The sequence below is a fragment of the Nothobranchius furzeri genome, unplaced genomic scaffold (genome assembly GCF_043380555.1).
Source record: "Nothobranchius furzeri strain GRZ-AD unplaced genomic scaffold, NfurGRZ-RIMD1 Scf158, whole genome shotgun sequence".
Taxonomy (NCBI): Eukaryota; Metazoa; Chordata; class Actinopteri; order Cyprinodontiformes; family Nothobranchiidae; genus Nothobranchius; species Nothobranchius furzeri.
The window spans coordinates 11,922-29,082 of record NW_027223174.1 but is presented as its reverse complement, the minus strand read 5'-3'; the positions used below and the strand labels follow the sequence as shown (position 1 = coordinate 29,082).

Below are 17,161 nucleotides of genomic sequence, written 5' to 3'. Positions count from 1 at the left end.
AAAAACGGCAAAAAATCGCCATTTCAACCCAAAATGGCCGACTTCCTGTTTGATATTGACCATGCTTGCAAGAGACTTTTCTGTGCGGACTGTTGAGTACTACAAGTGTACCAAATTTCATAACTGTACGATAAACTAAGCTTTATGGAGAGGTTTTTTTTTCACTTTCTAGGGGGCGCTGTTCAGCCATTTTCTTTGCGATTTTTTTGGGACCTTTAAAATATCAAATTTTTCACCAGGCCTGACAAGTGTGCAAAATATTGTGAGTTTTGGGGTATGTTAAGGTCCCCAAAAAGCCGTTCAAAGCGGACACGGAATAATAAAAAATAATTAAAGCTGCAAGCAGCGTCGTTCGGCCCTCGCAGCGAAGCTGCTCGCCCTCTGTCCGCACCCCCTCCGCTCCATCCCCGACGCTCTCCAAACCCGGCTCCGCGCTTTTCCATCCTGGCCGGCAGCCGAGGGCACCAGGGCATGCCTGGCGGAACAGAAAGTCAGCCACCCCAACACCGGAAACCGTGAAAGGCCTCCTCGTCCACACCTCACCCTGACTCAGCATCCCTTCTGAGCCCACCATTACATGTCTCACCCCTAGGAGATACTCTATCTTTACCACACTGGTGATGTGATGTTCAGTCTCGGGCAAATCGGAGGCTGTTTGTGGAAGTTACAGTCAAACGTAAGGTCACAGCGTCACGCCAGAAATCGCCATGGCATCAAAGCCCCTCACTTTCTGAAAAGCTATCAGATCTGAATGGTCATTACAACATCATGAAGACAGTGCATGACCTTAGTGTCATCTTGACTAAATTAGAGGGGACAAATATGGGAAGTTCACCATAAAACAATAGACTTCCTGTAGTCAGGGGGCGGGGCTTAGGTGATGTCAGCTGTCCACATTGTCACTGTCTTCAGATGTGGTCAGTGATCACACAGACAAAGTATGAAATTGATCTGATCATGCACATGGGAGTTGTTAAGTCAAATAAAGTAATGGCGACTGGTCAAAGTTTGAGGCTTAGCCACGCCCATACCTTTATACTTATTTAAAATCCGACGGTTGAATTTTTTCCTCTATGTCTTAAGAGTATATAGCAGAAGTTTGAAGGTGATCGGTGGAAAGGGCGAGGAGATATAATTCTCCTAATAACGTGTGCGAAAACCACTAAATTGAGTAATTGCACCAAAATGGCCGACCTCCTGTGCGACATTGCGCTTGGCTCCAAGAGACTTTTTTGTAGGTCCTGAGACACTACATTAGTGTGCCAAATTTTGTGATCCTCAGTCAAAGCATGGCTTGGGGCTGACTGTTTTAATGGTCCTAGGGGGCACTGTTTCGGAAAATAGGCCACGCCCACAAACTTCAGCTGTCCAGTTATATTAGGGGTCAGAGTAGGATCACTCATCAGAAATTGTGTGGCAATGTCACAATGATTGAAGAAATGAGAGACAAACGTATTTCCATGGCGTGATGGTGAATTTCGCCATGCTCCCAAAGCTCCGCCTTTATTCGAAACCTGCCAGTACTATAGACCAAGTGACCTTAACTTGTCTGCTGCTATTTGCCACTGTTTGGTGGTGATTGGATAAAAGGAGTCCAATAGGGAGCTGTGAAAAAAAGAGTGGCGTGGCGACAGGTCAGAGTTTGAGGCTTAGCCACGCCCACACCTCTATACTTATTTAAAATCCGACGGTTGAATTTTTTCATCTATGTCTTAAGAGTATATAGCAGAAGTGTGAAGGCGATTGGTGAAAAGGGCGATGGAGCATCACTCTCCAAACAACGTGTGCGAAAACCACTAAATCGCGCACTTGGACCAAAATGGCCGACTTCCTGTGCGACTTTGCACTTGGCTCCAAGAGACTTTTTTGTAGGTCCTGAGACACCACATTAGTGTACCACATTTCGTAATCCTCAGTCAAAGCATGGCTTGGGGCTGTCAGTTTTAATGGTCCTAGGGGGCGCTATTTCAGAAAATAGACCACGCCCACCGGAATTTCACATCAGATTTTTTTGGGGGCCGGACTAGGATCACTCACAAGAAGTTTCGTGGCGATATCTCTAGAAATGACGAAATGGGAGGCAAACGTAAGGCCTAAGCGGTACGCCTGAGTTCGCCGCGCCGCCACAGCCCCGCCTTCTCCAGAAAACTCCCATAAAGTGACGCCAAGCAACCCCAACTTGTCTTCAGTTACCTGATACAAATTTAGGATGATTATTCGAAAGGGCGAATTTTGGAAAATTTCCTAGTAAAACTTGACCTTTTAAGTCCTGAAGGGGCGGGGCTTATGTGACATCATCAATCGACCATTCATTTGTCTTCGGGGGGCGATGATGATTGTCCATAGAAAGTTACTTTATCTGTAATTCTTTCATTTATGAAATTATAGCAATTTGAATTTTTTTGGCGAGTGCTCGAACTTTGAGGCCTGGTCCCGCCCCTTCAGTATTTACGAAAAGTCAATTTTATTGTCTCATTTTAATCGTCCGTCGCTTCTGTTCGATCGCACACTATTTTTGAGACGATCGTGCGAAAAATGACCAAACTGTTCAACCAAATATAGACCCAAGAAATGGCCGAAACAGGGTCAAAATGGCCACTTTAGTCCAAAATGGCCGACTTCCTGTTTGATATTGACCATGGATGCAAGAGGCTTTTCTGTGCATATTGTTGAGTTCTACAAGTGTACCAAATTTCATAACTGTACGATAAACTAAGCTTTATGGAGAGGGGTATTTTTCACTTTCTAGGGGGCGCTGTTCAGCCATTTTTTTATGAACTTTCACATCGCCAGTGAAATACGTAAATTTCACGCACTTTCTATATTGGGCCAGAATTTGGTGACTTTTTGGATATGCTAAGACCCCCTAAAGGCCAGTCAAAGACGCGGAAGAAAAAAGAAAGAAAGAAAGCGTAATAATAAACGGAGCAGATACAATAGGCCTTCGCAGCTTCACTGCTCGGGCCTAATAAACAGAGCAAAAACAAGAGGCCTTCGCAGCGCTTTCGCTGCTCGGGCCTAATTAAAGCTGCAAGCAGCGTCGTTCGGCCCTCGCAGCTCCACGCCGCTCCGGCCTAGCCGGCAGCCCGGGGCACCAGGGCACATCTGCGGAACAGAAACGTCAGCCACCCCGACACAAGAAACCGCAAACGATCACCTCATCCGCACCTCACCCTGACTCAGCATCCCCTCTTATCCCGCCATTATATTACACGTCCCACAACTAGGGCATACTCTACCTTTACGACTCTGGTGGTGTGATGACACAGACCAACTGTAATGCTTTTCTGACCACGTTTTTTGAAGTTATTGTAGGTTAAACTTATCTAGGGGCTCTGGAAAGCTTTCAGATCATGACAAACATGGGCATTTCACCATAAAACAATAGACTTCCTGTAGTAGGGGGCGGGACTTAGGGGATGTCAGCTGTCCACATTGTCATTGTCTTCAGATGTGGTCAGTGATCACACAGACAAAGTTTGATATAGATCTGATCGTGTACATGGGAGTTATCAGGTCAAGTAATGTTATGGCGACAGGTTAAAGTTTGAGGCTTAGCCACGCCCACACCTTTCTACTTATTTAAAATCTGACGGTTGAATTTTTCCTCTATGTCTTAAGAGTGTATAGCAGAAGCTTGAAGGTGACTGGTGAAAAGGGAGATGGAGCATCACTCTCCAAACAACGTGTGCGAAAACCACTAAATCGAGTACTTGGACCAAAATGGCCGACTTCCTGTGCGACTTTGCACGTGGCTCCAAGAGACTTTTTTGTAGGTCCTGAGACCCCACATTAGTGTACCAAATTTCGTAATCCTCAGTAAAAGCATGGCTTGGGGTTGACAGTTTTAATGGTCCTAGGGGGCGCTATTTCAGAAAGTAGGCCACGCCCACAAACTTAAGCTGACCATTTCTATTGGGGTTGAGACTAGGATCACTCACAACAAATTTCGAGGTGATATCACGATAAATGAATAAATGAGAGGCAAACGTATTTCCATGGCGTGATGGCGAATTTCGCCATGCTCCCAAAGCCCCGCCTTTTTTCAAAACCTTACAGTACTGGAGACCAAGTGACCTCAACTTGTCTGCTGCTATTTACCAGAGATTCCTGGTGATTGGGTAAAAGGAGTCCAATAGGGAGCTGTGAAAAAAAGAGTGGCGTGGCGAAAGGTCAAAGTTTGAGGCTTAGCCACGCCCACACCTTTATACTTATTTAAAATCCGACGGTTGAATTTTTTACCCTATGTCTTAAGAGTATATAGCACAAGTTTGAAGGAGATTGGTGAAAAGGGCGACGGAGCATCACTCTCCAAACAACGTGTGCGAAAACCACTAAATCGCGTACTTGGACCAAAATGGCTGACTTCCTGTGCAACTTTGCACGTGGTTCCAAGAGACTTTTTTGTAGGGCTTGAGACACCACATTAGTGTACCAAATTTCGTAATCCTCAGTAAAAGCATGGCTTGGGGCTGACAGTTTTAATGGTCCTAGGGGGCGCTATTTCAGAAAGTAGGCCACGCCCACAAACTTAAGCTGACCATTCCTATTGGGGGTGAGACTAGGATCACTCACAACAAATTTCGAGGTGATATCATGATAAATGAAGAAATGAGAGGCAAACGTATTTCCATGGCGTGATGGCGAATTTCGCCATGCTCCCAAAGCCCCGCCTTTTTTCAAAACCTTACAGTACTGGAGACCAAGTGACCTCAACTTGTCTGCTGCTATTTTCCAGAGATTCCTGGTGATTGGGTAAAACGAGTCCAATAGGGAGCTGTGAAAAAAAGAGTGGCGTGGCGAAAGGTCAAAGTTTGAGGCTTAGCCACGCCCACACCTTTATACTTATTTAAAATCCGACGGTTGAATTTTTTCCCCTATGTCTTAAGAGTATATAGCACAAGTTTGAAGGAGATTGGTGAAACGGGCGACGGAGCATCACTCTCTAAACAACGTGTGCGAAAACCACTAAATCACGTACTTGGACCAAAATGGCCGACTTCCTGTGCGACTTTGCACTTGGCTCCAAGAGACTTTTTTGTAGGTCCTGAGACACCACATTAGTGTACCAAATTTCGTAATCCTCAGTCAAAGCATGGCTTGGGGCTGACAGTTTTAATGGTCCTAGGTGGCGCTATTTCAGAAAATAGGCCACGCCCACCGGATGTTCACATCAGATCTTTTGGGGGGGCGGACTAGGATCACTCACAAGAAGTTTCGTGGCGATATCTTTAGAAAGGACGAAATGGGAGGCAAACGTAAGGCCACGGCGGTACGCCTGACTTCGCCGCGCCGCCACAGCCCCGCCCTCTGCCGAAAACTCCCATAAAGTGACGCAAACCAACCCCCACTTGTCTTGAGTTACCAGCTACAAATTTGTGGTGATTGAGTGAAATGGGGCCATTTGGGACCTTTCACAGTAAAACTTGTCCTTTTTGGTCCTGAGGGGGCGGGGCTTGTGTGATGTCATCATCCGACCATTTAATTTACTTTGTGGGTCGATGACGAATCACCACAGAAAGTTTGGCAACTCTATTCCATTCAGTTATGAAGTTAAAGCAGTTTAAATTTTTTTGGCGAGTAGTCAAACTTCGAGGCCTGGCCCCACCCCTTCAACATATACGAAAACTCAGAATTTTTGTCTCATTTTGTTCGCCCATCCCTTCTGAGCAATTTTACACCATTTTTGAGACGATCGTGCAAAAAATGATCGAGCAATCCAATCAGAAACGGACCCTAAAAACGGCAAAAACGGCTAAAAATCGTCATTTCAACCCAAAATGGCCGACTTCCTGTTTGATATTGACCATGCTTGCAAGAGACTTTTCTGTGCGGACTGTTGAGTACTACAAGTGTACCAAATTTCATAACTGTACGATAAACTAAGCTTTATGGAGAGGGTTTTTTTTCACTTTCTAGGGGGCGCTGTTCAGCCATTTTCTTTGCGATTTTTTTGGGACCTTTAAAATATCAAATTTTTCACCAGGCCTGAGAAGTGTGCAAAATATTGTGAGTTTTGGGGTATGTTAAGGTCTCCAAAAAGCCGTTCAAAGCGGACACGGAATAATAAAAAATAATTAAAGCTGCAAGCAGCGTCGTTCGGCCCTCGCAGCTCTGCGCCGCTCCGGCCTGGCCGGCAGCCCGGGGCACCAGGGCATGTCTGGCAGAACAGAAACGTCAATCATCCCGTCACCGGAAACAGCAAATGGCCTCCTAGTCCGCACCTCACCCTGACTAAGCATCCCCTCTGAGCTCACCATTAAATTGAATTGTAAGGTTACGGCATACGCAAGAATTCGCCATGGCATCAAAGCCCCTCCCTTTCTGGAAAGCTATCAGATTTGAATGGCCATTACAGCATCATGAAGACAGTGCATGACCTAGGTGTCATGTTGACTAAATTAGAGGGGACAAATATGGGCATTTCAGCATAAAATAATAACTTCCTTTAGTCAGGGGGCGGGGCTTAGATGATGTCAGCTGTCCACATTGTCATTGTTTACAGATATGGTCAATGATCACACAGACAAAGTTCGAAAAAGATCTGATCATGCACATGGGAGTTATTAAGTCAAGTAATGGCGAAAGGTCAAAGTTTGAGGCTTAGCCACGCCCACACCTTTCAACTTTTGAAAAATCCGACGGTTGAATTTTTTCCCCTATGCCTTAAGAGTATATAGCAGAAGTTTGAAGGCGATTGGTGAAAAGGGCGACGGAGCATCACTCTCCAAACAACGTGTGCGAAAACCACTAAATCGCGTACTTGGACCAAAATGGCCGACTTCCTGTGCAATTTTGTGCTTGGCTCCAAGAGACTTTTTTGTAGGTCCAGGGACACCACATTAGTGTACCAAATTTCGTAATCCTCAGTGAAAGCATGGCTTGGGGCTATTAGTTTAAATGGTCCTAGGGGGCGCTATTTCAGAAATTAGGCCACGCCCACATATTTCAGCTGTCTATGTCTCTTTGGGGTCAGACTAGGATCACTCACCAGAAGTTTCGTAACGATATCACGATAAATGAAGAAATGAGAGGCAAACGTATTTCCATGGCGTGATGGCGATTTTCGCCATGCTCCCAAAGCCCCGCCTTTTTTTGAAACCTTCCAGTACTGAATACCAAGTGACCTCAAGTTGTCTACTGCTATTTGCCAGAGACTCCTGCTGATTGGGTAAAAGGAGTCCAGTAGGGAGCTGTGAAAAAAAGAGTGGCGCGGCGACAGGTCAAAGTTTGAGGCTTAGCCACGCCCACACCTTTCAACTTTTGAAAAATCCGACGGTTGAATTTTTTCCCCTATGCCTTAAGAGTATATAGCAGAAGTTTGAAGGCGATTGGTGAAAAGGGCGACGGAGCATCACTCTCCAAACAACGTGTGCGAAAACCACTAAATCGCGTACTTGGACCAAAATGGCTGACTTCCTGTGCAATTTTGTGCTTGGCTCCAAGAGACTTTTTTGTAGGCCCTGGGACACCACATTAGTGTACCAAATTTCGTAATCCTCAGTCAAAGCATGGCTTGGGGCTATTAGTTTAAATGGTCCTAGGGGGCGCTATTTCAGAAATTAGGCCACGCCCACATACTTCAGCTGTCTATGTCTCTTTGGGGTCAGACTAGGATCACTCACCAGAAGTTTCGTAATGATATCACGATAAATGAAGAAATGAGAGGAAAACGTATTTCCATGGCGTGATGGCGATTTTCGCCATGCTCCCAAAGCCCTGCCTTTTTTTGAAACCTTCCAGTACTGGAGACCAAGTGACCTCAAGTTGTCTACTGCTATTTGCCAGAGACTCCTGCTGATTGGGTAAAAGGAGTCCAGTAGGGAGCTGTGAAAAAAAGAGTGGCGCGGCGACAGGTCAAAGTTTGAGGCTTAGCCACGCCCACACCTTTCAACTTTTGAAAAATCCGACGGTTGAATTTTTTCCTCTATGTCTTAAGAGCAGATGGCAGAAGTTTGAAGGAGATTGGTGAAAATGGCGACGGAGCATCACTCTCCAAACAACGTGTGCGAAAACCACTAAATTGCGTACTTGGACCAAAATGGCCGACTTCCTGTGCAACTTTGCACTTGGCTCCAAGAGACTTTTTTGTAGGTCCTGAGACACCACATTAGTGTACCAAATTTCGTACTCCTCAGTCAAAGCATGGCTTGGGGCTGACAGTTTTAATGGTCCTAGGGGGCGCTATTTCAGAAAATAGGCCACGCCCACCGGATGTTCACATCAGATCTTTTGAGGGGCCGGACTAGGATCACTCACAACAAGTTTCGTGACGATATCTTTAGAAATGACGAAATGGAAGGCAAACGTAAGGCCATGGCGGTACGCCTGACTTCGCCGCGCCGCCACAGCCCCACCTTCTGCCGAAAACTCCCATAAAGTGACGCCAAGCAACCTCCACTTGTCTTGAGTTAACAGCTACAAGTTTGTGGTGATTAAGTGAAATGGGGCAATTTGGGACCTTTCACAGTAAAACTTGACCTTTTTGGTCCTGAGGGGGCGGGGCTTGTGTGATGTCATCATCCGACCATTCAATTTACTTTGTGGCTGGATGACGAATGACCACAGAAAGTTTGGTAATTCTATTCCTTTCAGTTATGAAGTTATAGCAATTTAAAATTTTTTGGCGAGTAGTCAAACTTCGAGGCCTGGCCCCGCCCCTTCAACATGTACGAAAAGTCAGAATCTTTGTCTCATTTTGTTCGCCCATCCCTTCTGAGCAATTTTACACAATTTTTGAGATGATCGTGCGAAAAATGATCGAGCAATCCAATCAGAAACGGACCCTAAAAACGGCAAAAACGGCTAAAAATCGCCATTTCAACCCAAAATGGCCGACTTCCTGTTTGATATTGACCATGCTTGCAAGAGACTTTTCTGTGCGGACTGTTGAGTACTACAAGTGTACCAAATTTCATAACTGTATGATAAACTAAGCTTTATGGAGAGGGTTTTTTTCACTTTCTAGGGGGCGCTGTTCAGCCATTTTCTTTGCGATTTTTTTGGAACCTTTAAAATATCAAATTTTTCACCAGGCCTGACAAGTTTGCAAAATATTGTGAGTTTTGGGGTATGTTAAGGTCCCCAAAAAGCCGTTCAAAGGGGGCACGGAATAACAAAAAAAGAATAATCAGAGCAAAAACAAGAGGCCTTCGCAGCGCTTTCGCTGCTCGGGCCTAATAAACAGAGCAAAAACAAGAGGCCTTCGCAGCGCTTTCGCTGCTCGGGCCTAATTAAAGCTGCAAGCAGCGTCGTTCGGCCCTCGCAGCGAAGCTGCTCGCCCTCCTTCCGCACCCCCTCCGCTCCATCCCCGACGCTCTCCAAACCCAGCTCCGCGCTTGTCCATCCTGGCTGGCAGCCGGGGGCACCAGGGCACGTCTGGCAGAACAGAAAGTCAACCACCCCGACACCAGAAACCGTGAACGGCCTCCTCGTACACACCTCACCCTGATTCAGCATCCCCTCTGAGCCCAGCATTACACGTCTCACCACTAGGAGATACTCTATCTTTACCACACTGGTGATGTGATGTTCAGTCCCTGGCAAATCGGAGGCTGTTTGTGGAAGTTACAGTCAAACGTAAGGTCACAGCGTCACGCCATAAATCGCCATGGCATCAAAGCTCCTCCCTTTCTGAAAAGCTATCAGATCTGAATAGTCATTACAACATCATGAAGACAGTGCATGACCTTAGTGTCATGTTGACTAAATTAGAGGGGACAAATATGGGCATTTCACCATAAAACAGAAGACTTCCTGTAGTCAGGGGGCGGGGCTTAGGTGATGTCAGCTGTCCACATTGTCACTGTCTTCAGATGTGGTCAGTGATCACACGGACAAAGTTTGAAATTGATCTGATCATGCACAAGGGAGTTATTGAGTCAAGTAACGTAATGGCGACTGGTCAAAGTTTGAGGCTTAGCCACGCCCACACCTTTATACTTATTTAAAATCCGATGGTTGAATCTTTTCCTCTATGTCTTAAGGTCTTAAGAGTATATAGCAAGAGTTTGAAGGTGGTCGGTGGAAAGGGCGACGAGACATCATTCTCCTAATAACGTGTGCGAAAACCACTAAATCGAGTACTTGGACCAAAATGGCCGACCTCCTGTGCGACATTGCGCTTGGCTCCAAGAGAATTTTTTGTAGGTCCTGAGACACTACATTAGTGTGCCAAATTTCGTGATCCTCAGTCAAAGCACGGCTTGGGGCTGACAGTTTTAATGGTCCTAGGGGGCGCTATTTCAGAAAATAGGCCACGCCCACAAACTTCAGCTGTCCAATTCTATTAGGGGTCAGAGTAGGATCACTCATCAGAAATTGTGTGGCGATGTCACAATGATTGAAGAAATGAGAGACAAACGTATTTCCATGGCGTGATGGCGAATTTCGCCATGCTCTCAAAGCCCCGCCTTTATTCGAAACCTGCCAGTACTATAGACCAAGTGACCTCAACTTGTCTTGAGGCTTAGCCACGCCCACACCTTTATACTTATTTAAAATCCAATGGTTGAATTTTTTCATCTGTGTCTTAAGAGTGTATAGCAGATGTTTGAAGGCGATTGGTGAAAAGGGTGATGGAGCATCCTTCTCCAAACAACGTGTGCGAAAACCACTAAATCGAGTACTTGGACCAAAATGGCCGACTTCCTTTGCGACTTTGCACTTGGTTCCAAGAGACTTTTTTGTAGGTCCTGAGACACCACATTAGTGTACCAAATTTCGTAATCCTCAGTCAAAGCATGGCTTGGGGCTGACAGTTTTAATGGTCCTAGGGGGCGCTATTTCAGAAAATAGGCCACACCCACCAGATTTTCACATCAGATTATTTTGGGGGCAGGACTAGGATCACTCCCAAGAAGTTTTGTGGCGATATCTCTAGAAATGACGAAATGGGAGGCAAACGTAAGGCCACGTCGGTACACCTGACTTCGCTGCGCCGCCACAGCCCCGCCTTCTGCAGAAAACTCCCATAAAGTGACACCAAGCAACCCCAACTTGTCTTCAGTTACCTGCTACAAATTTGGGTTGATTATTTGAAAGGGGCGAATTTTGGAAAATTTCCCAGTAAAACTTGACCTTTTAAGTCCTGAGGGGCGGGGCTTACGTGACATCATCACTCAACCATTCATTTGTCTTCGGAGGCGATGGCGATTGTCCATAGAACATTTCTTTAACTGTAATTCTTTCATTTATGACATTATAGCAATTTTAATTTTTTTGGCGAGTGCTCAAACTTTGAGGCCTGGCCCCGCCCCTTCAGTTTTTACGAAAAGTCGATTTTTTTTTCTCACTTGAATCGTCCATCGCTTCTGTTCGATGGCACACTGTTTTTGAGACGATCGTGCGAAAAATGACCAAACTGTTCAACCAAATATAGACCCTAGAAATGGCCAAAACGGGGTCAAAATGGCCACTTTAGTCCAAAATGGCCGACTTCCTGTTTGATATTGACCATGGGTGCAAGAGGCTTTTCTGTGCGTATTGAGTTCTACAAGTGTACCAAATTTCATCACTCTACTATGAAAAAAGGTCAAAACGGAGGGGTATTTTTAATTTTCCAGGGGGCGCTGTCGAAACATTTTTTTTTACCAACTTCCACGTTGCCAGTGAAATATGTAAGTTTCACGCACTTTCTACATTGGGCCAGAATTTGGTGAGTTTTTGGATATGCTAAGACCCCCTAAAGGCCACCAATAAAATAACCACAAGCACTTACAGGCCCCACTAAAGGGGACGTAACACAGAGAGTAGTTTTAGAGGAACTGAATTAATTGATAGGTTATTTATTTACAAACGTAGATAAAGAAGACAATCTTGTATGAAAAAAGCATTAAAAATGTCAATAATCGAAGAATCGTGGCATCAGTAATCGAATTGAACCAAAAATCATTATAATCGAACAATCGAATCTCCCATATTCGAAATCGAATCGAACCGTGAAGTACCCTTTTTGGAACACCCCTATTTGTAGTGGAGATGAGTGGTACCCGGTGGGGTCTTCAGCTGTTGTAGTCCATCCGCCTCAAGGTTGTGCGTGTTGTGGCTTCACAAATGCTTTGCTGCGTTCCTCGGTTGTAACGAGGGTTAGGTTTAGGGTCTTCTATCAGCTTGAATTAGTCGGCCCATTCTGCTCTGACCGCTAGCATCAACAAGACATTTGGCCCACAGGACTGCCACATACTGGATGTTTTTCCCTTTTCACACCATTCTTTGTAAACCCTAGAAGTGGTTGTGGGTGAAAATCCCAGTAACTGAGCAGATTGTGAATTACTCGGACCGGCCCGTCTGGCACCAACAACCATGCCACGCTCAGATTAGCTTAAATCACCTTTCTTTCCCATTCTGACCTTCAATTTGGAGTTCAGGAGATGGTGTTGACCAGGACCACACCCCTAAATGCAGGGTGGTAGAGACGTATGGAGACGGTCGTTCTGAGACATGAGACTGTGTGTTTTTGGTGAACATTAATGCAGGAGTGTGTAAAACAGCTCATGTTTAATTAAAATTAAATAAAATATTTATTTAACTTGACATAAATTGTAATGCTTGACTGTTGTGCTACAGCCATGGGAGGAACATTTTGGGTCCCAGCCAGATTCTCTGCTTCCCTGCTGCTCTCTCCATCATCATGCTGCTCCTTGCTCTGCCTCTCCACTTGTCTCTCCTTCACACACCTCCTCCACTTCAGCCTACTTGTCTAATATATTAGCCACATGTTAGATTCCCTTCAATCACCAATAGGAACGTTGGGAATATCACACGTATCACGGTACAGATCACTCAGAGGGAACTGGGTCACGATAAAGAACAATGAGCATCTTCATCTAACGTTACCTCAACATCTTCCTCGGCTTCCTTCCTCTTCTTCTGAAAATGCGAGCAGAAATGAGTCTCGGTGGGAACATGACCCGACATGAAGCTGTACGCTGTTACCGATCTGGAATTACGCATTAACGACAGACCACATTGACTATGTTACTGTTCACGTGTAGCAGCGTGTGTTAGCATGAAGCTGGTTTTCACAGGTCTGAACTAAAAATGCCTTCTTCTAACGTAAGGTTCCTTTCTTCCACCTTTTCTCTCCCTGTAGTTTTCTTTAACTCGTGAGAGCAGCGCACCGCACAGAAGCCGGCTCCTTCGCACACGGGGAAAAACGGCAGTACTGGTTTTTCAAAGTAAAATACATTTTAAAGTTTTGTTATATTTAAATTCATTTTAAACTGTGATAATTCATTCTCTGCAGTTTTGTGTCAGTTTAAGGAATAAGGAAGAGCTCCTGAAGAACTGAGGCCTCCTTTGAAGCAGAAGGACATGGAGCCCCTCAACATGAAGCAGGAAGAGGAGGAGCAGCTTGATGAGATTAAAACTGATGCCACCAACATTTCATTCTCTGCAGTTTCTCATCAGGTTAAGGAAGAAGAAAGAGAAGTTCTGTTGTCACAGTTTGATCAGAACCAACCTAAAGACAGAGATCTTCCAACCAGCAGCACCACTGACCAGATGAAAGCAGAAAGTGGTAGAGAGGATTATGGAGGACCAGAAACTACCAGGAATCCAGATCTAAATCTTTATGAATATGATTCTAACTCTTCAGAGACTGAAGTCAGCAATGATGAAGATGATGACCAGGATGGCAACGATTCTGACTGTCAACTGAAACTCTTGTCAGATTCTGAGCCAAACACCAAAGATGATAACAAAGACTGGAAGGAGAGCAGGTCTTCTAAATCACATGTTAAGGCTGTCAAATCTTTCAGCTGCCCAGAGTGTGGTGAACAGTTTCTCCATGAGCGGTCTCTCCAGAAACACATGAGAGTGACAAGTCATTCAGGACTGAAGTCTTCAAGCTGTTGTGTTGATAAGAAACGTGTTAGAGTGAAGCAAAATGTAGACTCTAGCAGGAAAGTTCAGACAAAACTAAAATCATTTAGTTGTGACGACTGTGGAAAAAGTTTCAGCTTCATATCATATTTAGACATTCACATGAGAATTCACACAGGACAGAAGCCTTTTGCTTGTGAGCTCTGTGGACAAAGATTTAGTGTAAAGTCAAAATTAAACAGACACATGAGTGTCCATACAGGACAGAAGCCTTTTGCTTGTGAGCTCTGTGGACAAAGATTTATCCGAAAGGACCATTTAGGCACCCACATGAGAGTCCACACAGGAGAGAAGCCTTTTACTTGTGAGCTCTGTGGACAAAGATTTAGTCGAAAGGACATGTTAGGCATTCACATGAGAGTCCATACAGGTCAGAAGCCTTGTGCTTGTGAGCTCTGTGGACAAAGGTTTAGCCAAAAAATTTCTTTAAACAGACACATGAGAGTCCACACAGGACAGAAGCCTTTTGTTTGTGAGCTATGTGAAAAAAGATTTAGACTAAAGTCAAATTTAAACAGTCACATGAGAGTCCATACAGGACAGAAGCCTTTTGCTTGTGAGCTCTGTGAAAAAAGATTTAGTTTAAAGTCCAGTTTAAACAGTCACATGAGAGTTCACACAGGACAGAAGCCTTGTGCTTGTGAGCTCTGTGGACAAAGATATAGTGATAAGTCAAGGTTAAACCGTCACATGAGAGTCCACACAGGACAGAAGCCTTTTGCTTGTGAGCTATGTGAAAAAAGATTTAGTGTAAAGTCAAGTTTAAACAGTCACATGATAGTTCACACAGGACAGAAGCCTTGTGCTTGTGAGCTCTGTGGACAAAGATATAGTGATAAGTCAAGGTTAAACAGTCACATGAGAGTTCATACAGGTCAGAAGCCTTTTGCCTGTGAGCTATGTGAAAAAAGATTCAGTTTTAAGTCAAGATTGAACAGTCACATGAGAGTTCATACAGGACAGAAGCCTTTTGCTTGTGAGCTCTGTGGACAAAGATTCACACACAAGGGAAATTTAGGCAGACACATGAGAGTTCACACAGGGCAGAAGCCTTTTGCTTGTGAGCTCTGCGAACAAAGATTTAGTGATAAGTCAAAATTAAACAGACACATGATTGTCCATACAGGACAGAAGCCTTTTGCTTGTGAGCTGTGTGAAAAAAACATTTAGTGATAAGACAAGTTTAAACAGTCACATGAGATTTCACACAGGACATAAGCCATTGGCTTGTGAGCTCTGTGGACAAAGATTTATCCGAAAGGACTATTTAGGCACTCACATGAGAGTCCACACAGGACAGAAGCCTTTTGCTCGTGAACTCTGCGCACAAAGATTTGCTCAAAAGAGAAGTTTAAACTTTCACACGAGAGTTCACACAGGACAGAATTAATTTTTTTTTACTATCTCCCCCCCCCCCCCCCCCAAACATATAGGACATTTTGTAATGTACTGATGGAGTTGGGAAGAGGCAAGGTCAAGCACCTGTCTGTTGCCAGGGAAGAATAAGCTGGATGAGTTTCGTTTAAAATAATGTATCCATAATTTATCTAACAGGGGCGACCTCTGCTGGATCCATTCTATGGCCATCTTTTGACACCACTCTACCCAAGAACCTGTCCATAGAGCTCCGGACCCCACGTGACTCTCAGTAGACGCCATATTGGCAATCAAAAAAGGTAAACCAACACGGATCGTAAACATGAACGTGAACGGGATCGGCTTGGATTTTACTTTGTCGGAGTTTACTTCACACTTTAAAACCGAAGAAATCGTTTTATATAGTTAGAAATTAAATAGACTAAACATCTCCGACCCTTACCGTGCCCCTGGGATACTTTTTAAAAACGCCAGAAGCTGTCGGAGCGGACTTCTTACCGGACCTGGCCGGGGAACCCCTTGGGATTTCCCCGGAGCTACTGCCCCCGTAACCCGACTCTGGATAAGTGGATGAAAATTGATGGACAAATAACAGATTTACATGTAAGTAGTTTAAATCGAGTGCTGTGCTGTTTGAATGTATAAACTGAACGCCAAGAGAAATCACTAGTTTGATTTTTTTTTTTCTGTGAATAAAATAAATATGTCAGGCAGGAGCGTCTCAGGATCTGTCTGAGATCTGTCTCGGTGAGACGGATAATAGCAATCCAAAGTGCTATTAAGAAATAATTTAGCTTAACTGCAAACCAAACTCTTTCACCCAGAACGTGTTTTTCTCTCTCTAAGATAAAAACCTTCTGAGACCTACATTCACACATCCAAATACCAAGTTTTAATACCAACGCTTTTATAAATTGTCATTTATGAATCGTCCTTTAAATTGTCATCTTTAAATTGTTGGTAATAAATTCTTAACTTTTTAAACCTGACTCTTCTTTGAAATAAAACACAGAGTGGTGCATTTGGTCACTGAATGAGCAAAGATCTCTTTAGATCTTCTGAATTAATAAATAAACCTTTGCTGTTAATTTAAATCTCTTAAGTTAAATATTTATCTTTTGATTAAATATAGACCAAGCCAGTTGGTGTATGAACTTCCATCAATTATATAAATATTCGTGGATATATATATATATATATATATATATATATATATATATATATATATATATATATAAGTTTCATTGCTAATTCGTTTGATCTTTCTCAGAAATTAACAAAGCTGAAATAGCAACAGCGTTAAATTCTAGTTATGTAGATTAACAACGCTACAACCATTTTCATCTTTTGCAAAAGCTTTACATTCCTCCCTAAGCATCATCCTCACTCCCGACAGTTGCGCACTTGTTAGGTGGTCTAAAACTACCGGAGCAAGTACCGCTTTTGTCACTGGTGGAGACTAATGGGACTTCAACTGTGGCTGTTTTGTTTTTTTGTTGGGTTTCTACAGGTTGTAGGGCAGCTGTGTAAATTGCTTTGACACCTCCAATGTGCCCCAGGATAACACGCGGACCTACAGTAATGCTATGGCATGTGGTGTTAGTGACAGACACCGGGACCGTGGCTAATTTGCTTTTTTTTTGCCTTAAACATTACTTCCTGCAAATGAAGCCCCTCAGGACGGCTGGGGTTCAGGACGGGACAAAACAACATAACGGTGTCCTCGTCAGCCTGTATGCGTGTGCGACAGTGAATGGTAGTAGCTTCACTAGGACCCAATACAACTTTACCCTGCCCGCTTTTAACTTGAATCTTCTCAGCCTCTGTTTGATGTGTCTGTACCAACTAGATTAAAGTCGTAGCAGACCCAAAGTCAATGTCAAAAGCACTACTTACAACC

At 44.2% G+C, this 17,161-nt stretch overlaps 1 protein-coding gene across 2 annotated transcripts; it reads left to right on the top strand.

The window, feature by feature from the left end:
* The first annotated feature begins 10,029 nt into the window (after positions 1 to 10,029).
* Positions 10,030 to 16,245, top strand: LOC139065577 (oocyte zinc finger protein XlCOF6-like). 2 transcript variants are annotated; one of them, XM_070547913.1, is made up of 2 exons: positions 10,030 to 13,178; positions 13,258 to 16,245. In XM_070547913.1, the coding sequence occupies exon 2, from the start codon at positions 13,315 to 13,317 to the stop codon at positions 15,052 to 15,054; it is 1,740 nt and encodes a 579-aa protein (XP_070404014.1). In that variant the 5' UTR covers positions 10,030 to 13,178; positions 13,258 to 13,314; the 3' UTR covers positions 15,055 to 16,245. The 2 variants fall into 2 exon arrangements, with proteins under 2 accessions (XP_070404014.1, XP_070404015.1); XM_070547914.1 differs by having other exon boundaries at positions 13,247 to 16,245.
* The last annotated feature ends 916 nt before the right edge of the window (positions 16,246 to 17,161 follow it).

Excerpts from the sequence above, each read along its gene's own strand:
- LOC139065577 (XM_070547913.1), top strand. The coding sequence starts at position 13,315 with ATGGAGCCCCTCAACATGAAGCAGGAAGAGGAGGAGCAGCTTGATGAG.